The sequence below is a fragment of the Lepidochelys kempii genome, chromosome 4, assembly GCF_965140285.1.
Source record: "Lepidochelys kempii isolate rLepKem1 chromosome 4, rLepKem1.hap1, whole genome shotgun sequence".
Taxonomy (NCBI): Eukaryota; Metazoa; Chordata; order Testudines; family Cheloniidae; genus Lepidochelys; species Lepidochelys kempii.
The window spans coordinates 54,314,780-54,342,714 of record NC_136383.1 but is presented as its reverse complement, the minus strand read 5'-3'; the positions used below and the strand labels follow the sequence as shown (position 1 = coordinate 54,342,714).

Genomic DNA, 27,935 nt, shown 5'->3' with positions numbered 1-27,935 from the left:
GTTTTGGGTACATCACCTCCACGCCTGACAATCCCCCGTGCTTGGGTCTAGAAGTGGGCATCATAGAGCCAGCTATGCTAGCTTTATACCATCTGGGGATTCCTTTATGCCAGGGGAAGTTTCAGGTACTTGGCAGTGCGAAGTATTTCTTATACACAGGAGGGGAAGAGGGGGATCTAGCCCCACATACTCAACAGTGTCTAATAAAACTCTAAGAGTGTGTTATGTGGCACATTATACTGGAATGACTGCATTACATTCACTCTATAAAGTTGTTCTCGATAGGCCATCATTTCAGGTGTTGTAACAACTACTTTGCATAATAACTGCTCAGCTCTTATTACATCCCACAACCCCCGCCTGCTGCTTCCTGCACCCAAATTTTGCCGTCCTTGAACACCCATGTGTCTACTTTTCCAACAAACATTGCTGCATTTTCTTCCATGCTGCTCCTCACACAGGGAACGCCACCCCTGGAGTAATCCTTAAAGCCATTGCTTGCTGTCCTTCCAGGATCCACGTCTGCTGGGACACGCACAACAAGTCAGCTGACAAATGATGGCTAGATTGAGAAGCAATCAAAGACAGGATATATCATTTATTTATTTCAAGAAATACTTTAAAATAATGTGTAACTTTCAAGTTGGTGCAGCTAGCCTGTTACCTTCTGTTCTTATTCCTCTTTTCCTTGTCCTTTGTCCCCTCCTGTTTCTCACTTGTTGCATCTTGTTTTAAAGAAGGCACTTCAGAGCAAGAACCGTGTCTTCCTGTTTGTTCATAAGTGTCTGGTTCAATAGTTTCTCCTGCTTGGGGCCTGTTGGTGCTGCTATAATACAAATACATCAGATAAAGAGAGAGTTTTATATTGGATTTTAACAGCTTTGAAGAGCCAGAGTAAAGCTGTATTATGACAAAAAAAAATTACCAAAAAGGGAGCACTGCTTTTAACTTGTATTTTTCACTTGATTGAAACCAAGAATATGTGGGAAAATTATCATTCTAGATTTGTATAAGTGGGTTGGCATCTTGCCCTTGGAAAATATATTGAGTTTGTGAGTGGGTCTCATTAATGGAATAATGGTATCTGATAAATACTAGGAAGAAAAATAATCTTTGTTTACAAAAGAAGTTCGAAGTGGGACTTGTGAATGAATATGCATTAAATGACAAACTGCTTTTATTAAATCTTGAGAAAATATTGAAGTATGATGGAGGGGTTAGGGAGACATACCACTTGCAGCTATGAAAGTGAAGCATGCCATGTTAACTCCCAACCCAAACAATTCATTTTAAGATTTTCTTTCATGAAACTTAAAATCTTGTATTTTGTCCAGTCATGAGCCTTAAACCTGTTCCCTGTCAGTGAAGAAAACAAATCTTTTGCCTTCTCTGCCTGGGGGATGTGGAGAGCTGAGGTGGTCCTGTGTGACTAAATTAGATGAAAGACTTGCCTTTCTCCATTGAGACATGGAGTCTAATCAAGTGAAATGAGTTTTGAGATCTCAGCTCATTTCCTAGGGGATATTAGTTTACATTATAAAATCAGGACACCTAATTCATCACAGCTGATGGAGCTTTTGCTCAAGAGAGGACCATGAATTAGGCAGTGTGGGACTGAACCACCTGTCTCCCCGACGGGAGGGGCATCTTAACCAAGTGAGAGTACAACATATTGGTGGGGAAATCTTCACAAGATACTAGTCTGAACTTCTATATTGTGTATAGTTTGAGAAAGGAAGTCTTCAGTCTAAAAAGAAGAAAGCTGGGTCTGAGGAATATTATTTAAACTTCTGGCTACAGTAAGTAGAAATTATTCCTATACAGATGCTAAAGAATCTGTACAGTAAAGAATGAAGCTAAACGTTTCCTTTCGTTATCATTTAGCCTTGCTTTAATTTAACAAAATCTATGTATTTCCATGCATCAGGGTTTAAGATGACAAAGAGAAGATTCTGCTTTCCTGGCTAATAAAACATTCTTTTATTTCTTCCAGGGTATCATTATAACTCCACTTCTACTGCTGCTTTTTGTGAGTATTTTGATATTAAGACTCCAATCCCTTTTTTTAAAGTAACTTACCACTTATTAAAAAATATACTGTAAACCAGAAGTTTCATTGATTTTTACATTGTTTTGATACTCAAAAGGAGTTGTGGTCAGTATTTGGGACAGACTTCTTCCAAACTGGTAATAAATAAAAATGTGTCACAGCAAACACAGTGCCCACTGCTTCCTTTTATAAGGGGGTGTGAGCCTGCTCATCTGACAGTATCACAATCAGACAAGCTGAGCCAAACACACATGTTTGCAATGACAAAATGCTTACCCCAGTAGGAGAGCTATCTTATAGCATGTGCTGGGGTAGCATGGGATCATAATGAGCCAAAATGGGCCTCACGTCTGACTGTTTGGCCAGGTAAATGCAGTCTTACATTTGGGCAACTAAAACCTATGGGTATTTTTGTGTTAGAGGTGTGTGAGAGATTGGAAAGGGGATGACAAATTACTGAAGCCATTGGGTGCCACTAACAAGAACCTTGTTGACTCTTGTTTGTTCAAGTCTTACTCAGTCGTTGGTCATCCGTCAGGGTCTTGGTTACTTACAGTTCATGGAAGCAGACAGAGATCTGGTTGCAAGTGATGTTTATTCGTCATTACACAGTGAGTGACCCTGTAACAGGCTGGCAGTGTTTCCCTGAAATATCTAATATCATTTAGCAGGTGTTGATCCTGCTGGCAACAGGATACATGGGTTTCATGGAACCACTGAGGTATGTTGCTCTCTGGGGAGAGGAGATATAGGGTATGGGCTGAGAAGTCCTGAGGAGCGGCCAAGCCTGTCACGAAGGTTTAAGTTGAACTTTGTTGTCTTACTGTTAATTTCTGTATTATGACAATCAAACCCCCGGAAAGGGTTGTAAGTATGGACTCACGGTGTGTAAACTGTGTTTTAGTGTAGGTTATGAAAGACACCTGTTCACAGACAGAGCTAATATGACTTCCTTATAAGGAAGAGGGAAGGAATTGCTTCCGGATGGTCTGCTACTACTCTCCTCACTGTCTGCCCCTCTTCTGCTCTCCCTGATAGACGGTAATTCTTCCAGAGGGGTGGAGTTACAAGACCAAAATCCCATTTTAAAAAGAGAAAAACTTTTGGTTTTATTACCTTGAACATGAGCATCTTTTTCACTTTCTAAGTGACGTCTTGAACCCTTGTACCCCAACTGAGATAGGATGTTTTTGAAACGGAGCCTGGGGGAAGGCGCATTTTTCGTAAAACCTGAAATTTATTTAATTTTTCAATCGTACAACTTTTGAAACAAGATAAAGTCTCGATTTATGTCAGTGACATCTCTTTATGGGCAAATAAAAGATTAGGTAACAAAATACTCCAGCCAGCTAGTAGTCAGCCGTGACGTTTTTCATCTTGTATCTCATCTTCTATTTCATCTTGTAGCAAGTTGTAAAAGTCTCTAATGTTCAAGAAGAAATAGGAGCCAGAGAATAGGCATGCGTGCTTCCAATCAGTGCTGAAGTTACTAGTGGAACACTGTGCCACTTAACTGTTTATTATTCACCGTACTACTATTTGTAGCACTCTGAGCAGTTTGCTCTCGGGAAGAAAAAGAAGTTGTCACTTCTTAACAAAGCTCTAAACAAAATGTGTGGACTAAATTCTGCAAAAGCTGCAGATTCTTTTATTATCACAGTGTTCAAAACTTGAGCCATGATTCTGTGGGATTTATTGATGTATAAAAGTCTAGTGTGTGACAAGGGATGATTTGTCCTTTGATACTCTATTCATGTTGGATGGAATTTTCAAAAACACTCAGCACCAAGGTAAAACTCTCGTTGGAGTTAAGCGAACACTGGTTGTATTTATGTTGATTTCGATGGACACTGAATGGTTTTCAAAAGCACTTCAGTGGGCTTTGGATCAGGCCTATGATGCTCGCTAGTGTTAATAAAGCAATGGCCATGCTCCAACAGAGTAATAATACTATCATTAGAATACTATATTATAGTAATAATATTTATAAGACTACCATAAGCTCTTAAGGCAAGGCCTGTATGTGTAAACAGTGCCTAACGCTTTCTGAGTGCTACCAGAATACACTTAAATGATTATTTATTAACTTGTTCTTTTGTTTTCTTTAGATAGCTTGGCCCTAGATGGTCACAGTTTAAATTTTTCCCTCTGTGCGCCCCATGTTAATTTCTGACAGTATATAATGTTTTGAACTGCTTCCTTTGTTTATAAATGTCTGTTAATGCAAACATGAGTTGTTTTAACAAAGTTGTTAAAGACATGTTGAAGTAGACAAATGGAAGAAGAGTGAAAGCTTGTTATAAATTATATATTTCCTGCAAATAATTTATTTCCCTAAATGAATGGTGTTAAATATAAGATTCAGTCACATTTCTGAAGAGAATACTTCTGCTACCAAACTTATTATATAAAGCTTATTTAGCAAAATGGTCTGAGATTTGAAGACTGATTTTATGAAACCTCATATATTGTACCCTCAGTTAGCAGACTTTCTTTGTAGGTACCCTTTGTTAGATTTTAAAGGATAGCAACCGTCATAAGCATCACTGATTATCACTGTAATAGGAAGCTATAGAACCTTGGCTTCCAGCTGCATTAAACCCCGGTATTGTTGTCCTCATTATAACTGTTATTTTTAACACTTATGATGTTGGATTCCCAAGGATCGTGTTATAAAGGATCAGTGTAGCATAAACAATACACATTTGCATTCATATATGTGATGAGCAGAAAAGGGTTTAAACATAAAGCACTCTGAGACCCATTGGTTGCAAGTTAACATGGGAATATGCCATTCTCCTTTCTTTGCAACATTTTGCAAGGTTTTATTAGAGGGATATGGGATCCTATATACTAGAGCACACACGACAAGTTCCTACTTTCCTTGTGTCAGGTTAGATATTTAAGTGAAACCAGTAGTGGCAGTATAGTAATCAAGATTTTTAAACTGAAGAGCCAGTTTTTTAAGCTGTTTTAAAAAAAATTCAGAAAAATAGTAAGCTAAGAATTCACATAGACAAGAAGAAATCTCCTTTTGGGGGAATTTCTCTACTAATGATGAATAATTGTCACAATGTAGAATTTAGAGAGTTGGTAGTTTAATTCCCCAGGCTTTGTCCCATCATGTGGGTATGGAGCAGTACCTTATGTTTACAATTATCTTATTACTTTGTTCTCTGTTTTCAACTAATGTCTGTACTTTTCCCAGTAGCAGTAATGATACTACATTTATAATAATCCGTATTCATCTAAATGGATTGCACAGTGCCTTACAATGCCTTTGCTGACTGGTTATAGAAGCTGTATCCTTTGCTGTGAATACTGAAATAACTGCCACCTCCTCTCAGGTGAAACAGAGCAAATGTTAATAGCACACAATAACGATGAAGAACAGTTTATGTTAGGAAGTGATGAACAATATCTAGTGAAACAACAGAGAGAATTTAGGTAAGCAGAATGTAATTACTTGAATCCCAAATGTGGCACCCCTACTTAAGTTGATTAGCATTGTATTTCTTGAACAGGTTTTTTTTGTCTTGCAGAGTACAATTCTACTTAACATGAGTAAGGGTGCAGGAATCAAGCCCTCAACTTACAATTTGGCTGGAACACTAAGGCTAACACCTATACTCTTGTGAACATTTATTATTTGAATTCTAAAAATATGCTGCCATTGCCAAAGCTTCTGGGCACATTTACGTTAATAAAAGACAGTTAAACAAATTGTAACATCATGCTGTGAAGGTAATAGTGCTGTGATCTCTTTAATAACCTCAAGTTGTCAGCACCATTGTTTTTATGTCTCATCTGAAAGAGAGAAGCACAGCACTCTGGAACACTTTTAACTACATCATCACTCCTGTGTCTCCTTAAAATATAACATCATTAAGACAGTATGTGTACTGTATGTTTGTATTTGTGTCTATATCTTTTTTAAGGGCTGGACTGTGCCTTGTAAGCACTGCCCCAGGTGGGGGAAGAGCTGAATGCCTCAGGAAAACAGTCTCTTGGAGCTCCCCTGGGAGCAGGGAGAGCATAGCTGTTGTGCCACAAGTGCCAGGTTCTATATGAAAATGGCTCTGCCCCTCCTCTCATCCCTCTTGGGATGGCTAGCACCACTATTCTCTCTGGTCCTGCCCTTGGACGAGTACATGGACTTGCAGTTATGCTCAGCTGAGGAGGTTGGAAGCTCCTTATATTGCTCCTGCTCTTATGCCCCTATTCAGGGGTAGAACAATATAGCTCTGAGATTTTACTTTGCTACAGTAGTGCTGACATAATAAAACATAGCTGATTAATCACAATGTATTTGGTACCACAATATAACAAATCATTTGAATGTTTATGAAAACAAAATTTTACTTTGTTTACTTTTTGCACTTTTTTATGATATTACATTACAACTCTGCCGTGGTCTTGAAATTATTACCACTATTGTGTATGAACGGATGCTAGGTACTCTCTTTAATTTATGGAAGTATGGTTGGTTGGATAACAAAGTAACAAATACAAAGATGTATGAATCTATATATCTTTACTGAAGTCACCAAAGAAACGTTGGGCTAAGTGTGTATTTTACATTCTTGTGTACGTCAGTCTTCAAAGCTTGCCTGCAAAACCACTTCAACCTGGAATGTTAAAAAGCCCTTGCAACACTCATGTACGTTTGTGAAAATATACTTAGCAAAACTCCATGTAAGTGTCATGTACTACTTCTGTATTTGCCATACTATCAAAGGTGATTACCATGATACAGGTGTTGAAGTAGAAGCTTTTCTACTTCCTAATCAGCTTGCTCCTTCTACTTGATTTATTCAGTGATTTTTTTCCTATGTTCTGTATGTTATATCAGTCATTTTGATGGGGTGCTTGTGAACAGTGATACTACAAATATTAGAATATAGTATTAGTGAAAGAATCCCAGCTCAGTCAAGGGGAGAAAACTTCAGTTTAAACATCTTGGAGGAAAGGACTACTGAAAAGGAACATGAGTAAAACTACATGTTGCCATAAATATTAAAGTTTTATTATCTTTTAACATTTGCTTTATGTTAACAGTCTTTAAATGAAACTACTGTTCCTCAAAATGCTGGATTTCTCAGATTTTCAGGAAAAACAACCTGGATTTCTTTGAACTGTACTTTGTTTCCTTATTTCCCTGGTAAAATAGCTTCCCTTTTTCAGTATCATAGAACATACACACATTCATTTTTTGTGAGTTCTTGACAAGTGAAGGCTGATTGCCGGTCAACTGAAGAATGAATTGTTAAATAATATACTAATAGCTGAGAAGACACAGAAGTTGTGGCTAATGTATGTCACTGGTGTGTGACAACAGGTTGATTGTGGGAGTGAGGAAGACGATACAGTGCATTAACTGTTTACAGGTCAATTATTTCATCTGAATGATTTAAAGTGCACCATCTTCTTACTACCTTGTCTATAATATCTATTTCGTATACAGATTAATTTCCTTCTTAATCTCTGAGGAATGAAATGATCAGTGGAAATCTTTCTATTGACTTCAGTGAGCTTTGCATCAAACTCTATGTGCCTTTGTGTCAGACTAACTTTTGACTGCCTTACATTATACTTCTTTTTTAGTGACCAAACAACAATACAAATCCTCCCATCCCCTACCACATATATAGATAATTGCACATCTGCAAAGGTAGAGGAATCTAATATCTGTACAATTTCTGTGGAGGACTTTCTATTCCACTTGTCTCTACTTTTGTAATTGTATACCAGATATCACTTTAAAACACATGGAGAGTCTTTTAAAGATGTCTTCTGCCTATTAAACTAAAATTGTTTTTATGGCTGATAGAATACATTTACCTCTAAATAGAAAACTCACAAAATATTGCAGGAGTCTGCAAATTGCACCACAAACTCAAAAGGCCAATGACCCTTCCAGTCTGTCATCTCTTCTTTTTACCACCTTCCCCACCCTAATTATCTTTGGTGAGGCTTGCACAGATTCTTGGGGTGCTCAGCAAGGGAGAAGGCTCAAGCTGGCTAACAGTGTACTTAGTAGAGTCTGAGGACACAGCCTGGAAAAACATGTTAAGTACAAGAAAATGCTGTAGAGCAGAGAGCCCAGATTTCCTCTGAAGTGGACTCAATACGGGCAAGATTTCCTCTGAAGTGGACTCAATACGGGCAGCAAATGTGGCACTGGATTGTAATTTGGTACGACTGGCAGGAGGTGTTTGTTCTGAGTCTGTGGCAGTTCTGGGTGTAGCCTCTTCCTTGGGGAGGACACCCCAGCTGTGATATCTGCCTTGGCAGCCAGAAAAAAGAAGATTGACCACCTGTCATGTGGAGTTAGGATAGGATTGGAAGTGCAGAGTGTTCTCATTTTCATGCGAGGAGGATTCCTTTATACAACAAAAAGTTAATTATATCCTATCACTTCAGGCTCAGTCCGTGTCTCTCCTGTGAACTCTGCTATAAACAAACCCACTAAATAATTTGGCAGGTGTTGTTAAAATTGGCAGTCTCTGGAGCTGAGAGGTCTAGGGCTGGAGTAGCAGGAGCATTGCAGGTCAAGTTTAAGTACTGCACAGTGACAGGATTGTGTGGAGAAACTCGCCTGGAACTTGCTCCCAATATGGCCTTACCCTGCAAACCCTTATTCATGTGTTCATTCCTTACTCCTGTGAGTTATCCCGTTTAAGTCAATGGGTCTATTTAAGTGAATAGGGACTACTCAAACTGGTCCCCTTGTCTGATTCTAGTTAGTGCTTCATAAGCCTGTGCTGTTAATGAGCACCATATTCAGACATAGATATCCAGAAGAACACAGGCTATACAGTACATATAAACAAGGTATCCATTAAATAAAAATCACATGCCTGTGCAAAGAATTATTGTTTTAAAATGAAATATAAAACAAGTCAAGTTGCAGTGGGGGAGGTTTAGATTGGATATTAGGAAAAACTTTTTCACTAGGAGGATGGTGAAACACTGGAATGCGTTACCTAGGGAGGTGGTAGAATCTCCTTCCTTCGAGGTTTTTAAGGTCAGGCTTGACAAAGCCCTGGCTGGGATGATTTAACTGGGAATTGGTCCTGCTTTGAGCAGGGGGTTGGACTAGATGACCTTCTGGGGTCCCTTCCAACCCTGATATTCTATGATTCTATGATTATACTGGCAAATCAATTTTTCAATATTTTGAAAGACAGACTTGTGATGAGATGTGATTAAATGCTAAACTTGATCTCCACAATTTATGTAACAAGTTAAATGGAAAATAAGTGATAAGAAAATCCAGTCACATTTTTACAGCTATTAATACCTGATTGGTATTATTTTATTCCCAAAGTTGTTTAAGAAATGTTCCTTCTATTTGGCTTTCTCAAACAAACAAAAAAGGCAGCTCATTCTTAGGTGTTGGGGTTATGATGTTAAGGAGAGTAGCCGGTCGTCTACCATTAACTTAAGATTTGGAGAAGTTTGAATAGCTCCTTACTTCACGTTTTTTCCTCAATCTAGCTCATTTTAGCTCTCTGCTAATAGATGAGACCATAAGTCCCAAAGTACAGTAAAATCTGGAAACAGCAAGTGCGGGTGATCAAGAAGGAACGTGTTCTTGTGAGATTTTCAGTCTAATTTTGCATACTATGTATGTCCAGATAGTTTTGATAAGGCTTAGTTAAGCATCATCTCAGAATCTGAATCATCTGAGATTCACTTATCAGTGGCCAGATTGTGTCATTGATCAGGGGCTGAAAAGTGTACTTATTTTGCATGAATGAAAATTCCTCCTTCCTCCTGTCTTCTGTATCCTCTGGACATAGATTCAGGGCCAGCTCTTTAATGGAGCTGTGATAGTTTACACCAGCTGAGGATCTGGCCTGTTGTCTTTAAGCTTATAGACCTTTTTTTCTGGGACTTGACAATGATAAAATGCCACCAGTGACATCATTGTAGAGTGGGTAAGGGAAACAAGAAACCAGGAATCTATCTTTGAGGAAGGAATAACGGCAGTACCCTGAGTGGGGGAGAGAAGGCTGGCACTGTAACTAACTATGTATGAATAAAAGGCACTAGGATACAAGACAGGGCCAGGTGCATGCACTTGTCAAAAACGGGGGGTGTCAAAGTGGTTATTCACATTTGTCATGAAAGAGCTGAACTTTTAAAGCTCTGGTTTGGAAGATCATTGCTTTGTATAAAATAATTTGTTTCTCATAGGTATATTTGTTTGTGATATGGCTCCCTTTTCGTCTCCCATCCCTCACCCACTATAATTCAGTTTCCTTTTCTTAAAAAACTTGACATCTGTGCTGATGAGTCCACAACTGCCTTTAATCTGAAGCCTTGAGATTCCTTTCAAATGCAGATTCTGTGCTTGGAAATGCTACATTTGAAATAATAGTTTGAAAAGATGGCAAGAATATTGGTGTCTAAATGGCTGTCTTTTTCAGCAATATTTTCTATTGTCAGACATCTTTTGATTCGTGACTTGGAATGTGATTATACACTACGTCTAATTGACATAAAACGTTCAAACATTCAGATAAGTCAGTGAATCCTTCACACAAATACAGTGTTGTTACTGTAAAAGTATTGTAGCCTCAGGAAGCAAAGTGAAGGGTTCTGGAATCCTGACCACCCATTTTGATTTACTTCTCTGTGGTTGCTTTTAAAGTTTTAAAATCTTCATTTTCACTTGAAAAAGCTTATTTGAACATACCGTCGTTAATGCTTTTAACTCTCCAGCCCAAAAGTAGTGTCAAAATAGGGTTTGAAAACTTATTAACCTTTTAATGCTTCAAAAGTTGTTACAGGGATCATTAGAAGAGCAAATCCACCCTGGAGGCTGTGTATTGTGTGATGAGATTTTGGTTAATCTGCAATGGAATTTCTGCAAGGAACCAGGGCTCTACCTCTCTGTTCACATTTGCTTAAAATTGGAGGTTGAGAGGTTCATGTGCAAAAAGGATGAAATTTCTCCTTCGGAAAATGTCCAGGCAAGATTCTCCCTGATACTGCAGTCCCATGTGAGGTCACAGATGGAACAGCAGCACATGAGCTCATGCATACCCAGTATGTGCCACAGCAGGGGCCGCTGTGCCACATCCAAATAGGCTGGTGTAGAAGGAAACACTGGGGAGTTACACAGAGTTATTCCGGAGTAGCTATTCCTGGTTAAGTCCATGTGTGGATGTTTTCATTCCAAAATAAGAATGCCTTATTCCAAATTGGCTAATCCACTGTGGAAGTGGATTAAACCAATACGGAATAAGACACTCTTATTCATGAATAAGAGCATCTACACATGGAGTTATTCAGGCATAGTTAATCCACTTTAAATTCATACCCTACCTTATTCTAGATTAATTTTCGTATGTAGATAAATATTGGCAGAATTGGGGCTTTAGATTATAGACTCTTCTGGCAGAGACTGTCCTTAATTTTGTAACTTGTGGAACATCACGTATATTAATTGGGCTTAACAGTTACACACGTGTGTGTAAGTAGGTGTGTACACATAAGTAAAATTATACATCAGGACATCAGTCGATATAAGTAAATATTGCAGATCTTTTGCCGAGCTCAAAACAGATGTGAAGGAAAGGTTCAATATTAACAATGTATTTTTATTTTTATTTTGTAGCTTGGATCATCCTCCTCTGTGCCTTTTACATCTATATTCTCACAGCTGTTTATGACTGTTGTCGTTCCTCTTATTATTGGACAGGTAAGTCTTTTAAATATACTTTTTTTTAAAAAAAGAATAAGATAAAGAGGGCTGTCTTAAAGATAAACTGTCAACACAGTATGCTGCCACATAGGACACAGCCTCAGGATGGTGGAGTCTAAGATCATAGAGAAGATACTACAGTGCTCCCTGGAGCCACGTTGATCTTTGTTGAGATTGAGCATCTGACCCTCACTGCCGCAGACATACACTGTTGTATAGAAGAAGAGAGGAGAGAAGAGAGTTTGTGAATATAAAATGGGGGAAGATTGCAGTCCAGATTGAGAAACTTGCAGCCCAATGCAAAATGAGCTTTGAGAACACTCTATAGTTCTTTTGTCATATGCCCTTTACCTGGATGATGGAAAAAATTCTTCCTGTGTAATGGCTACTGCTAATTATGTTAATTAAAAAATCCTGTGTTAAAAGAACTTGAAGGTATTAAAGTCAGGCCATCAAAAGTTAGAAAATGCCAGAATTAAGGCTGCCCGCACCTTCTGAATGCACATTATAATACAATCTTTAATTATGTGATCACATACTATTTTTTTCCCACAGAACCTCTGCCTCATTCTGAGCACAGGATGGATGGCTCGGTGAATGAGCAGCTGTTCAATATTTCATTTTAGCCTCATCATTCAGTGTGTGGCCCCTGCCTTATTTATAGCATGCAATTTAACCTTGCACTGAACACAGAATTAATTTCCTCCTGAGCTTTTGTATTACACTTGTCACTGTAGTATCTGAGCGCTTCACAAACATTAATGAATCTTTAAAAAGTCCTGTGCAATAGGGACGTTTTATCTCCATTTTACAGATTGTGAACTGAGGCACACAGATTTTTGAGTACCCAAATTGAGATACCTACAGGCTGATTTTTCAGAATACTTACCATTTTATAGCACTTTATGCATTCAAAGCACAATTCCCATTGACTTCAGTTGCAGTTCTGAACACTCAGTCCTTTTGCAAATCTGGCCAACGGTGCCTCATGCTGGACACCCAGAAAACAACACGCAACAACTGCCTACCTGTGAAAAGTTCGATACAAGTAACTTGCCCAGCATCTCATGGGAATCTGTGGCAGAAGCAGAGAGAATCCAGTTCTCCAGGGTGGTATTCAACTGCCTTAAACATGAGACTATCTTTTCTTTTCCTGCAATCCCCTGCCTCTTTCACGATAAACTTTCCAACTTCAGCAATACACATGGACAGGGGTCCGACAGAAAACAGCCTTATATGCCACACAATTCTGATTCATTTCCTGAACACTGTGCATCCTGTGCACTGGCATCTTCTAACTTTTGAGGGCTTGGTCTTTGCAACCTTAACTTCCTTTTAATGGATATTTAATGTAATTTCCTATTTTTTCAAAAAGGCAAACTGAAAAAAAAGAAAAAAGAAAGAAAAGAAAAGAAAATTCCATCATGTGGGACCATATTTCTGACCCCCCACATGGGTCATCATCAGAGTTCAGACCCTTAGATCCTCAACACAGAGTTCTTCCACTTGAGCTAACTAATTATCTAGTTGCAATAGTAGGCAGTTATCTTCAATGTCAGGGAGTTCTCAACCTTTTGCTTCCTGAAGCCCACCCACATGCTATAAAAACTCCATGGCCCACCTGTGCAACAACTGTTTTTCTTCATATAAAAGCCAGGGCCAGCATTAAGGGGTAGCAAGCAGAGCAGTTGCCTGGGGCACCACGCAACAGTGGGCACCGCAAAGCTGAGTTACTCAGGATGGGGGGATGAGAGAGACACTTTGCCACGGGAATGCACAGCTATTTTCTAGAGATCACAGGGATGTTGAGACTCAGGAATCCTGGGATCAGTTTCAGGTTTGGGAGGGGAACGTGCTGTAGTGATTATAGACCCTTCTGCCCCTAAGCTTCTCAGCTCCAGTCCCTGTCTTTATTTTGGCTCCTGTTCCATCACCACCACCCTCTACACCACATCCCTTTGCATTTGAATAAGGCTGCTTCCTCTTTCTTGTTCATGTTTGTCAAGGTTCCTTCCCCACTCTGAACTCTAGAGTACAGATGTGGGGACCTGCATGAAAACCTCCTAAGCTTACTTTTACCAGTTTAGGTTAAAACTTCCCCAAGGTACAAACTATTTTACCCTTTGCCCTTGGACTTCCACTGCCACCACCAAACGTTTATCTGGGTTTATTGGGAAAACGTTGTTTGGAAACGTCTTCCCCCCAAAATCCTCCCAACCCTTGCACCCCACTTCCTGGGGAAGGTTTGGTAAAAATCCTCACCAATTTGCACAGGTGACTACAGACCCAAACCCTTGGATCTTAGAACAATGAAAAAAGCATTCAGTTCTTGAAAAGAAACATTTTAATAGAAGAAACAGTAAAAAGAATCACCTCTGTAAAATCTGGATGGTAAATACCTTACAGGGTAATTAGATTCAAAATATAGAGAATCCCTCTCGGCAAAACCTTAAGTTACAAAAAGACATACAGACAGGAATATTCATTCTATTCAGCACAACTTAATTTCTCAGCCATTTAAAGAAATCATAATCAAACGCATATCTAGCTAGATTACTTACTAAGTTCTAAGACTCCATTCCTGTTCTGTCCCCGGCAAAAGCATCACACAGACAGACCTAGACCCTTTGTTTTTCTTCCTCTTCCCAGCTTTTGAAAGTGTCTTGTCTTCTCATTGGTCATTTTGGTCAGGTGCCAGTGAGGTTATCCTAGCGTCTTAACCCTTTACAGGTGAAAGGGTTTTTCCTCTGGCCAGGAGGGATTTTAAAGGTGTTTACCCTTCCCTTTATATTTATGACAATGTTCTAGTTGGGAGAGGGGAGGTCACTGAAAGCACGAGAGATGGTCTCCCTACCTCTCACTTCTGGTGCACAGCGCCACAGCATGTTTTAGCAGCTGCGAGGAGCAACTAAGGGGAAAATGCTGTTCAGCTTTTACAGCCCAGGGATGGAGCATGCTCAGTTGCTGTGTGGGTGGTGCATGTGTAATCCAGTCAGCATGCAGGAACTGTGTGTGAAAGGAGCATGCCGATGGAATCTTTGGAGAATAACATTTACAGCCTCCAACAAACCTCTGCTGAGCAGATGCAAGGTGTGATTTTTTTCATAGACTTATAACTTGGTCATATTTGAGCAGACTTTCATTGAGACAGCACTAGGCACACCCCCAGACACCAGGGCATCCCTCCTGCCAAGTTTCAAGGTCCTACTCTAAAGTATGGAGGCACGACTAAAACATCTCTATGAAACAGTGGTATGTATGTATAAATAAATAAAATAATTAACAGGGTCAAAATAACACAGTTTTCCCTAATTTCAGTCTCAGAAATGGCTTGACCATTTTGTTTAAAGTTTTCCAAAAAATTCAGCCTGAGGCAGACATGTGGCCTGTATCAACCCAAACAGTTAAAGTTTGGCAATAATAAAAGCAAATGAAAACAGGGCCTTATAATGGAAAGGGTTGTGCAACCTTAACTATAAGGGCTTGTCTACATGGCCAGTTACTGCCCAAGAAGCAGTAACACAGTAAAATCCCATGTGGACACTGCTATAGCAAAGCACAAGTCCCAGAGTACGGCTTCATGTGTTACTGCTCGAAAGTGTAGTATGCTTCAAGTGCAGGGCTTCAAGTGTACTGTAGCAGTGTCCACGTGGGTCATTGCTGCGTGGCAAGCTGGTGTACTATAGATTCACACCCTGGCTTTCTGCACAGTAACTTGCCATGTAAACACCTATAATATTAAATCATTTTACTGAATTTTAAGGCTAGCATATAGTACACCTTAAAAGGTTCTTGGAAAGTATTCTTGTTTGATAGAAGAAGTTAAGACCCAGGAGGACTTCTATGGTAACGATAGCCACCGGACTCTAATACTGATCCCCTGCCATGTGACACAGGTATAACTTTTTGTAACTCTGACCGTATCACATACTGAGGAAAGGAAGTAGGCCCCAATTCAGGGAAGTATATGAGCACATACTTAACTTCAAGCATGAGACTCAAACCATTGAAGTCTATTAGACTGCTTTTGAGTCAAGGAGATGCATAAATGCTTTTTTGAATTGGGGCCATAAAGAGAAACCTCTTACCAGCATTTCTGTGTCACACCTTTATTGCATGTTGGAACTAAACTAAATCTTTGGTAAAAATGGAGCAAGCAAAATTTCATGTATCCTTCAGTCCTGCAGGGACCCAGGGAAAATTGAAAGAGGGGATTGCAATATTCCAGTGTGCTTGGAAGCAAGTGATATTTCAGCAAAACTAAATAGAGTGAAATCCTCCACAGCGCTACATGTAGCAGGCCCAGAGACATTTTGGTAGGAGTCCTTAAAAGATTGCAAAAAATTTCAAAAATACTTTGATCTGTGCACAAATATTACTCAGGAAAGATGCATTGTATTACAAGAATCCAACTGCCAGGTGAGATGACATACCCCAATATCAATTAATCAAGGTTTTGTCAGACCAAAGAAGGGAGCAAGTTCCATAGATGAAGGCTTTCCATTGGGAACGCCTTATCTTTAGCCCTAAAATGTTCAGACTGAGGACTGTTAGCGGCTTTAGTAACTGATGTTAACTGACAGAGTGCGTAGGGAGAGAGGCAGTCTTAGGTAGCCAGGACCAAAAAACATATTTAGTAAGATTTTATAGCTCAATTCCAACACCTTCAATTGCACACAGAAATCAATAGGAAATCAGTGGTAAGTGGAGTTCGTCAGAAATTTTCCAATGGAGCATTCTTCCATTGGAAAATGCTGATTCATCAACATTGAAATGTTGTGTGAGTGTGTGACTATTTCACCAGGTTCATTTGCAATGGAACTGCTTGCCAGGCCGGTTTCTGCTGGAAACCAGCCTAAACCTGCCAGCTTTCCTGCTGGGCTTTGAAACTCCTTCCCCCTCAGCAGCCCAGAGTATGTCTACACAGCTCGTAGAAGAAAGTTCCCAGACTGAGTTGAGAGACTCAGGTTAGCAGGGCTCATGCCAGCACTATAAAAATAGCAGTGTAGACAGCACCTTGAAGTTGCAGCTTAGGCTTCTCCTTAGGCTTCAGCGCCCGAGTCCTAGCCTGAGCTGCAATTTTAGTAAAGCTTTTGATACTGTCTCACATGACCGTCTCATAAACAAACTAGGGAAATGCAACCTGGATGGAGCTATTATAAGGTGGGTGCAAAACTGGTTGGAAAACCGTTCCCAAAGAGTAGTTATCAGTGGTTCCCAGTCATGCTGGAAGGGCATAACGAGTGGGGTCCCGCTGGAATCAGTTCTGGGTCTGGTTCTGTTCAATATCTTCATCGATGATTTAGATAATGGCATAGAGAGTGCACTTATAAAGTTTGCGGATGATACCAACCTGGGAGGGGTTGCAAGTGCTTTGAAGGATAGGATTAAAATTCAAAATGATCCAGACAAACTGGAGAAATGGTCTGAAGTAAACAGGATAAAATTCAATAAGGACAAATGCAAAGTACTCCACTTAGGAAGGAACAATCAGTTGCACACATACAAAATGGGAAATGACTGCCTTAGGAAGGAGTACTGCGGAAAGGGATCTGGGGGTCATAGTGGACCTTAAGCTAAATATGAGTCAAGAGTTGACACTGTTGCAAAAAAACCAAACATCATTTTGGGATGTATTAGCAGGAGTGTTGTAAGTGAAACACGAGAAGTAATTCTTCTGCTCTACTCCATGCTGATTAGCCTCATCTGGAGTATTGTGTCCAGTTCTGGGCACCACATTTCAGGAAAGATGTAGACAAATTGGAGAAAGTCCAGAGAAGGGCAACAAAAATGATTAAAGGTCTAGAAAACATGACCTATGAGGGAAGACTGAAAAAATTGGGTTTGTTTAGTCTGGAAAAGAGAAGACTGAGAGGGGACATAACAGTTTTCAAGTACATAAAAGGTTTTTACAAGGAGGAGGGAGAAAAATTATTGTTCTTAACCTCTAAGGTTAGGACAAGAAACAATGGGCTTAAATTGCAGCAAGGGAGGTTTAGGTTGAACATTAGGAAAAACTTCCTAACTGTCAGGGTGGTTAAGTACTGGAATAAATTGTCTAGGGAGGTTGTGGAATCTCCATCATTGGAGACTTTTAAGAGCAGGTTAGACAATGTCAGGGATGGTCTAGATCAGTGCTATTCAAAGTGGTGGTCCATGGACTGGTGCTGGTCCGCGAGCCATCAGCTGCCGGTCTGTGCGCACATTGGGGAAAAAAATTGCCAGTCCCCCACATCAGATAGCTTGAGAAGCACTGGTTTAGATAATATAGTCCTGCCTTAAGTGCAGGGGACTGGGCTAGATGACCTTTCGAGGTCCCTTCCAGTTCTATGTTTCAAGGCACTGTCCACACAGCTATTTTTAAAGCACTAGCATGAGCTTCACTAAACCAAATCTGTCAGCCTTGGCTGGAAGGCTTGCTGCTGTAGACATGCTCCCAGGGCTTCAGGTGGTCTGCCCCTGAATTGGTGCTTACAGGATCCCTGAGTTGCCTGACTCCTTGCCTGGCAGGGAAGCATTGGAAATGTTTTGAAAAGGTCAAAATGAAATGTCATGTTGACTTTTTGTAAATAACATTTTGGAATTCCTGTAGGGTAGGAGATTTTGACATTTCATTTTTCGTTCTGTTTAGAAACTTTTTTTTTTAATTTTGGAATTTCCTGTGGAACAGGAATTCTAGTTTCTGGCCAGCTCTAATGCTAACTAATCAAGCACCCTTATAATGCATTAAATGTACTATAACTTTCAAGTGTGTTTTCAAATGAAAAATTACTGTAATCCAGTCTGGAGGTCAAAGGAATGCATAACTGTGGGCAGTGAAGGCAGTGAAAAATAGTCACAGATGACTATTTGGTGCACTGTGCAGTCTTAAGTGCACAAATTGGAAGCCTTTTGAAAGTGTGGGCCACAGTGTACATGGGTTAACAAACAAGAGGCTCACTAAATAGCTACTTGTTTTAAATAATAGTAATTGAGGCTGGATTTTCAAAATCTATTAAAGTTGTATTATGTTCCTGATGTTAAGCAAATAGCATACAGGTTTGGCAAGCCTCATATTAAGGTGTGAAGTACTGATAACTGGAAAACTGGGCCATGCTAGTTATATTTTGGCAATATTTTAATGAAATCGTCCATGAGAGATTGGATCTTCCAATGGAGTTCACATTGGTCACATGGGAGCTATGACAAACATGGTCAGTAGTTCACAGCTCTCTACCGTATGTGTGTGTGTCATAATTAATTGGCAATATTAGTCTAACATGGTTTATTTTATTGGTCTTGAAGATCAATAATTTATAACAACCTGAGATTTGTGCCCCCTATTGCGTGCTCAGATAGGGGATTAGAGAACACCTGCTATATGAGATCTGTTATATTGTTAGAGATAATATTTATTTATATATATGTTATAGAGTCTTGAAGTTCTTATATATTCTGGTCAATATAGCATAGTGTTATACTGCATTTGATCTCATTATTGAAGGTTGCTATTCATGAGCTACATTGACGTGTTAGGGTAATTTTTGCCTTCATTACAGTAGGCGGTAAATACTTTTACACAGCCAAGTAGAGTTTAGATCAATCCCTAAGCAGTTTCATCTTGTCTTTCAGACTGGGGAGTTTGGCCAAAGATCATTGTTTCTTTGTTCCTTTTTTTTCCTTCCAAAAGTGACAGAAAACAGAAACAACAACTGCTGCTGCAATATTTCCTTTCCACATTCTGCAGATCTTCTTCTTTCTTTACACCTAAGTGCTTATGACAGACTTTTATTTTATGTTTTTATATTAGAGTGATTTATGATTAAATGTTAATGAAATAGAATTTTCACTGTGCTTTCATTATATTCTACTAGTTTGAACATTTTTCAAAACAGCACACCAAAACCCACTGTTTTCTATGAATAAATAATAAAAAGTATGTCTGTACATTATCATTCATGCATTCTCCAGTTGCCCCATTGGTGATTTGTCTGCCGGCATAAAATGGGCACTTCATATTAAACAGATCTTAACTAAAGCTAAAATTCATGTTATGATTCCAGCAGTTCTTTTCCCCAAATCTATCGAATGAGGTTAGTTGTGTAAGTGCTGTAATATTTCATGGAATCTAGTCAACCGAAAAGATCTGTGATATTCTACAAGTGGAGGATTTTGGATCTGTCTTCTGCATCCTTGTTCAGACTATTCAACAGGAGCTTTGCCAACATTTAGAACTTGTATTTATAAACAAAATTTTAAAAGGATGCTGTATTGATACATGAGCTGCCAAAGGAACCAGAAAATAGAAATCTTAGCAGTAAAATTTTTCCTATGAATACTTTTAAAGAACAATCTATAATGTTAAGGAAGTGGTATACTGGAATTAGTGAAGAGAGGTTCAAAACATATGGGTTGAAAAACATAAATTAAATTAAATGTAATCTAATTTAAATGTGGTTTAAAATTAAAAATAAACCAAAGGTTAGAGAAACTTTCATCTAAAGGAACACTTTATCAAATAGATTATATTTGTAATTAAATCCACATGGAAGTGGCCTTACTTTTTATAATCAAACTTCAGGTGAGTTGCAGGAATAAGGAGTGATGTTCTGGGAAATCAACACTACTGAAAAGCAGTTGCAGAAAATTAAGATGACAGATTAACAGGATTCCAACCATGATTCACTTTCTTATGACACTTACCTTTAATAAGTAACAGAACAAATTCGCCACAGAAATGCAAACAAAGTAACAACAAATATACACTTAACCATAAAGTGTCATAGGAGTATTTGTATATGCTGTTGTTGAATGTGTTGTTTTCTAATTTTATGAAAATAGCAGTTTTAAATTACTCAATGTTAGTAGGTAATTTTTAAAGTGTGTTCCAGAGGGCCCATCTAGATGGAAAATAGAATCTTGGTTTACTTTGAGAGAGTTTCTGAGTGAGAGCTAATGCATGAAAATAAATTGATTCACACACTTTAAATCACTTTTATATTATCCAGAAAGATGAAGATAAAAAAAGAAAAAAGCCAGAGCCTGGTAAACATTTTCTCCTCAAATTAAAAGAAGGAAGCAGTTAGTATTTCTCTTCATCCATTTTTAGGACAGGACATTCAATCAGAATTTGAGCTCTCTAATAAAGGACAAGTGACTCAACTGACATTTTTTAAAATTTCACAGGCTGCAAGAATATGAGTGAATTGGTATACAGTCCTGAGGGTGGGCAAGGCTGTGACCCTCATTGTAATATACAGGAATTAACACAAAAACCTGCTATAAAGACAAAGATTCTGACCCTATCAAGAGACCTGCTCCGGGTCCCATTGAAATGAATGGAACTCTGCACTGAAGTAAGGGCCCATCTATGTGGATTCAAGTTGCAAACAAAAATACTAAAATAATGGGGAAAGGCTCTAGTCCCCATTTTGTGTGTGCTGTGCTGCATATATACTCTCATTTCCATCTGCTCCCCTTTTTGGTCCCTACACTCCTTACAAATCCAGTTTATTATCTTCTCCCTCTCTGAACTTGGTTCCTTCATTCATGTAATCCCCAGTATTTGTTTCTCTTCCCGGCCTTGTTGCCCTCACCTTGTAAGGGAAGGTGTGGTGAGATTATTGGACTGTTATGCAGTATTTTCTTTTAATGCTTCACTTTGAAGAGAGAGCTTTTGAAGGCAAAGAACACTCAAAGTGTAATACAAAGTTATGGTGCTGTTTGTTTATTATGTCTATTAAATAATGGCTCTACTAAGACAAAACGGAGAATTAGGAATCCTAAATTTAAAAGAGAGAGAAAGTGAGTGAGAGGAAAAATCAGTTACTGGATTTGGGGCTAACAATGATCCAATATTGTTTGGTAAGGCACAAGGGAATAAAGACTCATACTCTCAGCTGAGGGGTTAAAGTCGAGGCATTTTAGAAGGTTTAAAGGAGGATATAAGGTTAAAACTATCTTCTTTAAAAGATTAAATCAATCCCAGAACACTGGGTATAAATAGAAGGCACATTCTGCTTTGTGTGATGATGTAACTTCCAAAACATTTGTTATATGACTATACAGCCGTTTTTGCAGTTTTTCAGTTTATTAGGGTTTAAACATCTTAAAGTTATAGATATATGTACTTTTTAATGACACCTATTGTACAAATTTTTCCTATTATATTACAAATGTCAAGGAAGGCTCCATTTCTATATAGTGTGAAAAAATACTAGATATAATTAACTTCAATTAATAACAAACAGTAATGGGCCACATAAATCATTCCTGAATAAGACAGTTATTCATGTATTAACTTGTATGTCCTCCACGTGGGGGGGGGAGGGACAGGGAGAGGGAGTCTAGCTGCATTTCACTAACAGATCTCACTAAATACATGGTATAACTATAAGTAAGTGCTAATCAGAATAAAAAAATGTAAACTCCACGTATGTGATGGATTTGTTCTGCCATTTCAAAGTATTAATTTGTAATAGGCATGCAGTGTTTACATGGGGCATTGCACTGAGTGCTGTTCCTGCTGGCCAATATTAAGGAGCAGCACCTGAACATATGTCCTGACTCACAGAAGTAGGTTACCTCTTAACCCATTAGGATATAAGGGATGAGGGGTAACTGTCTAAAGAGAGGATCTGGGGTGTGGGCTGAACAGTCTAGAAGGAGAAATCGTAGGAGTTGTCAAGCCTGAGGAAAGATTTCTATTGAAATGTGTTATTGTTAATTTCTGTGTTGTTAAAACTGAACCCTAGAAAGTTCTCGTGTGTGGAGCTGTGTTTTAGAGTAAATTGGGAAAGACACCAGCTCACAGAACTTTTAGTGGCTTTAAGTCACTAACAAGAGGTAGTATGAGGGCTAAAGCCATACAGCTTGTTTTGTTATCTTCTAATTTTTCAGTAGATTCTTCATCAACATTCACATTGTGCTTTTTAATCTTTTTAACTGGGAAGTTTGCATATTTAATATCCCCAAAGCCACTAGGGATAGGGGCGTGTGTATCCTGCTCTTTGGGTTAGGAGTTAAATCTTCACAGCCCCTCACATCTAATATGGTTACTGGCATGTGATCCAATCCTATTCGCATAAGTGGTTCCACAGTTTTACTGGCAGGAGTAAGGGTTGCAGGATCAAGACCAGCATCTCCTCACTGCCATCTCTTGTAGGGATCCTATGATACTTGGCAGTGTGGAGTGTGTTTTCTTCAAGGTTTGGGAAGTTACTTGGCCAATCATTTTCTTGTGAAAAGGAAGGGATGTGAGAACTCTCTGCCTGCAAGAAAACTGAGTGATTTTATGTTCCACAATGGGACTTGGTTTTCAAACATCCCTGCCCTTTTTTCCTTTAGCAAGATGCTGCCTTTAAGATTTTCAGTTGTGAGGAATTTTCCTTTAATATGGAGAAGTGGGATTTACCTCTACAAAGCTCTGTCCTTTCAACTTCTTTCCATCAATATGCTTGCCTAGGTCACTTATTTTTGGATGTCATTGTTTCACATCTCCATTCCAGGCTGTAAGTTCTGTCTGCTCAGACACTTGGTTGACTTCATTGTCCTGCCTCTGAAACCATCAGTGAGGTGCAGGTGGCCAATGATGTTGGTGTCTGAATCTGCTGATCTTAGTGTAGGCCAAGGCTTGAAGAAATCTCTGTGTTGTCTTTGTTATTAGACATTTTCTTTCTCAGTATTTTAACCTAGGTTCCAGCTTACTTTCAGAATTTTTTATTTGGCAGCTAGCTTGTGAAAAGGACCTGTGCTGCTGCATTGATTTTGATCTTGAATACCTCTAAAATGTTCTGTATTATTAAGTCAATAATGGTGATGTTTATTAATGGCATTGCAATAGGGAAGTAACATAATACTTTTAGCACCTTATCATTGCAAAGCTCCATGATCTTGCATCATTATTTCTAAAAGAATGTGGTAACACAGACTGTAGGGAGATCTCATGAGAAATCAGGTAATACAGTATGATTGCTGAAAAATTAATACAAGTCATGGCCATATGATTCTTTAAAGTTTTTCAAGCCATATAAAATAAAGCAAAAAAATAAAAGCAGTTCACCAGGAAGTGCTCAGATAGATATGTTGTCTCTAATGACGCTCAGTCCAATTTGACAAAATTTTAAAGTTTAAGTTACTTTCACTTTTAAAATTGTCTCTAAAACAAAATCTTGTAAAACAATTTCAGATTCAATTTCCTGAAAGTGGAAAAGTTACACTAAGCACTGTAGGTTTGTTCATTTTCATGTGTTAATTCTGGTATTCTAAAAGCATGCAAATTGCATTTGTCTTTAGATTTATAAAAACTAGATATTCAGAGTTTGAATTATTTAAACTCCCACAACACATGCACTTTTGCTTTTCAAGCATGAGTTATAATTTAATTAAAAACTTCTGGTGCATCGCTAGCTATTTAAATATTAAAATGTTCCATGGATCACTTTCGATTATCTACCGTCATGAAATTCCTGAAGATGTCAGATTTTTAAGATTCCCGAAGTTGCACTTGGAATTGTCTGTTGATGCAAAGGGGACTGTGATAATTACATCCATCCATTAGTATCAGCAGAGGAGATAAACTTTGGGGAGGCTTAATGGGCATGTCTCAGTGACAGCTAGCAAAGAACATTTGGCATGATTAAGGATGGATTTGAATGTACTTGAAAATATACTCTCATTATGGATGCCCAGTGGAAGTTGCACTACAAATGTTAAATTCCCCAGAAGAAGAGTTGTGTGGCAGAGAAGCTTTGAAATCCACTGTGGCCGTCATCCGAATTATTCTTTTCTCTTTATGTCTTTCCGCTGTCAGATTCATTTTGTGATGCCCAACTTGCTCCTTGCATCTTTGAAAAGAGGCAACCTGTTGATTTCTGTGTTACAGATTGTCCGAAGACACATCAAGGATTGGCTTGAGAGGAAGAAACCTCCATTTGGTGCTATCAGCAGCTGTGTGCTCCTGATGATCATCTATACAACGTTCTGTGACACTTTCTCCAATCCAAATATTGACCTTGATAAATTTAGCTTGATTATAATAGTGTTCATAAGTAAGTTCGGTCTTAAACTATCCCTTTTATCACTTATTTGTCTCCCGTGTGCAATGAACAGTGTATACTGGAAAGAAAAAAGAAGGAAATACATTTAACTGCCATGAGGCTAGATTTTGTATTTTTAATACATTTTGCAAGCAAGATAGATTAGAAAAATTCCTAGAGGCTGCATATTTTTAGGATGTTAAGTAAGCAACAGCAGTAATAAAAGTATGAACCCTGCTATTATCTACACTTGGGATTGCTCAAAGTAGCATTTCCTTTCTAAAGTAATAAGTTTTCAAATATCAGTGTCCATCCTGTTGAAGTTGTAGCTATTAAAGGGAAGTTCATGTTTTGATTTGGCACTCCTCACTGAAAGTGTAGATTCCAGTTGGAGCTATTATTGACAGAAAATTATGTTAATAGCTTATAAAAAGCTGGTTTTTACTTTCCTTACTATATTATAAATCTTGAAAATATTGGGATTTTTTACATGATAATTTTTTTGTGGTTGAAGTAATTTGTTAGAAAGTACTTTTTTGGTGCTCTTTATTTTATTCATCAGATTTAAGTAATATATTTGAGAACAGTGTCCTGGTATCCATCAGTTAAAAATACATTACACAATCATTAAGAACCAAAACAGCAGGATCCCTATCACCTCCCCACATATTATTTAATTATTAATTTTAAATAGTTCATGCAGACTAAGGTCTGTACTGTCTTTCTTTAGCAGAGGCTCCCTGGGAGTAGAAATTTGCCCTGAGAGCACGAAGTACTCACTGTCCCACTCCACCAGGGGAGCTGTAGGCAGCTAGTGTAACCCTAAAAGTGGGCAGCACTGCTTGGGAAAGGCATGTGGCCCAGACTCCAAAGGGGTTCACTGACTCAAGATTCCTATGTGACAGGGCTCCTCTGGAGCCTGAATGCATCTTAAAAGCTGCTCTCCCCTGTCAGAACTCCCAGTATCACCTGCCTTTCCAATAGGCATAATCTGCTCCCCCCTCCCCCCCCACAGATACAGCAGCCCATATTAGTGTAGGGGGATGTAACTTGGATCTCCCAATACCAGCACTGTAGATCAAATCCTGTTTAGTCTAAAACCATTGAATTTCAGGAAAGCACTTGAGTCGCCTTTTAGTATATAGGTGTCATAGAATATCAGGATTGGAAGGGACCTCAGGAGGTCATCTAGTCCAACCCCCTGCTCAAAGCAGGACCAATCCCCAATTTTTGCCCCAGATCCCTAAATGGCCCCCTCAAGGATTGAGCTCACAACCCTGGGTTTAGCAGGCCAATGCTCAAACCACTAAGCTATCCCTCCTCCCTTGGTACAGTGTCCTTGATACAGTGAGTGAAATCCTGGCCCCATTGAAGTCAATAGAAGTTTTGCCATTTACTACATTTCATCTTGCATCCTTGGTTGCAAAAGTGTATATGCTCTTCAGATAGTCTGTCGCCTTACATACAAAAAGGAAATAATATTTTTCACTTGTTCCAAGTAAACAGAAAAAAATCACACCTATAAGAGAATTAACAATTACATATCTTGTCTTTGTGTTTTAAAACACTCAATTCATAAAAAGCCCATCACTTAATTGAATAATGTTTGAATTTAGTAAAAACAGCTGAGTTTGCTGTGGGATTTTTAGATAAATTCTTGTCTAATTTGTGTAGATTTTATAGCTCTCATAGCACTACTTTTGTAAGGCTGGGTTTTGCACCCCCTGTCCCACAGTGTTCACCCAGCTGTGGCTGTTTTCCAGTGGTGGATAATCTGTGGAGCACTTTCAGATGAAAAACACTATATACATGTAAAATATTACTTGCAATATTCGTTGCCAATTCAACATGATAAAATGCTTGTGTAATTGATAGTAAACTGCAGAACTGACATTGTAAAATGAGAATAAATAAAGAGTGTACTTCTAGTGAGCTTTTTCAAAATTGCTAAGAAGGAAATATAAAACCAAAAAGAATTCAGATGAAGGGTATGCATGCTAAGAGGAATATTCTCCCCTGATGATGTGCGTGTAACTTCCATGCACAAATCTGTGCAAATAGAGGGGAAAAAACGTAAATTCTCTGTTTAAAATGTAAAGAAAGTAAAAGAGAAACTTTGATTAAAAGACACTCCTGTTACTCAGACAGCATAACAACTGGTGTGAAAAACAGGCAAAGCTGCTTTGCAAACTATGATTTTGGGGACTGTTCATGCAGTCCAGTTGCTTCCATTGCTTTTCTTGTCATTTACAGTAGTGTTTTGAAAGATTAGTCTGTTTGCCACATTCAGGATAAAAAACTTCCTGTACAACATTGTGGTTCTTGTAATTGTGAAAATCATCCAACTTCATTTATTTTTTTGCCTATTCTATATTTAGTCAGTTCCAATGTGCATAACTAAAATTCCTTAGCAAAAACATTAATGTACACCTTGATACTTCTAGATCTATAATTTGCTACAGATAAAGCATGTCTTTATTTCTAAAATATTTAGAAAGTTGAAAAATGAGGAAAGTCTGTACTACTTCATTGGAGTCATTGGCTATGTGCCGTGTTATTTCAGTGGCAAATTTGGTCTGAGATTTTTAAGAGGAAAGTATATTTATCATTCTCCAGATTATTGTTTAAAGGTAACTTGTATGTTAATATTCTAGCCTCAGTGAAGTATATATAACATAGCATTGATAGCAACATTGGTGTTTATTTGTATATAGCTATTACAGAAAGGATGCATTTTCTGTGCATGGTAAATTAATGCATTTATGCCAAAGAAAAATGATTTACAATTCTGTAACAATTGGTTGATTCCTGTGAAGTAAAATACCAAATGAAATGTGAGGCAAAAATTTTAGTGTGCCCATCTCAGGAAATTCTCATAATAAATGGAAAATTTCATTGATAGTTAAGAGATTCTTTCAGTCTTGGTTTAATGTGTCAGTATTGCCCAGTACCAACAGTATTGCCCAGTTATAAATTGGGGCCAAACTGTTGCCTTATCTTACCTTGTACTATGGGACACATTAGCTTCATGGTCATCACATACCCAGGCTTTGCAAGAGAGGGGGTTCTGCACCAGATTTCTAGCAAATGTAAAAGTGCGCCCTCCTCCTTCTAAAAGATCTCTGGAAATCCTAGTCTTATGCCACACTTGCCC

General features: G+C 38.5%; 1 protein-coding gene across 3 annotated transcripts in view; it reads left to right on the top strand.

The window, feature by feature from the left end:
- The window catches only part of SLC10A7 (solute carrier family 10 member 7), a 198,738-nt gene that overhangs the window by 140,883 nt on the left and 29,920 nt on the right, over positions 1-27,935 (top strand). For 2 of the 3 annotated variants that reach the window (XM_073341293.2, XM_073341295.1), the window contains 3 exons: positions 1,994-2,029; positions 11,679-11,762; positions 24,628-24,793. In XM_073341293.2, the coding sequence (XP_073197394.1) occupies positions 1,994-2,029; positions 11,679-11,762; positions 24,628-24,793 (286 nt within the window). The remainder of the gene's footprint in view (positions 1-1,993; positions 2,030-11,678; positions 11,763-24,627; positions 24,794-27,935) is intronic. The other variant, XM_073341294.2, reaches the window with a different exon arrangement.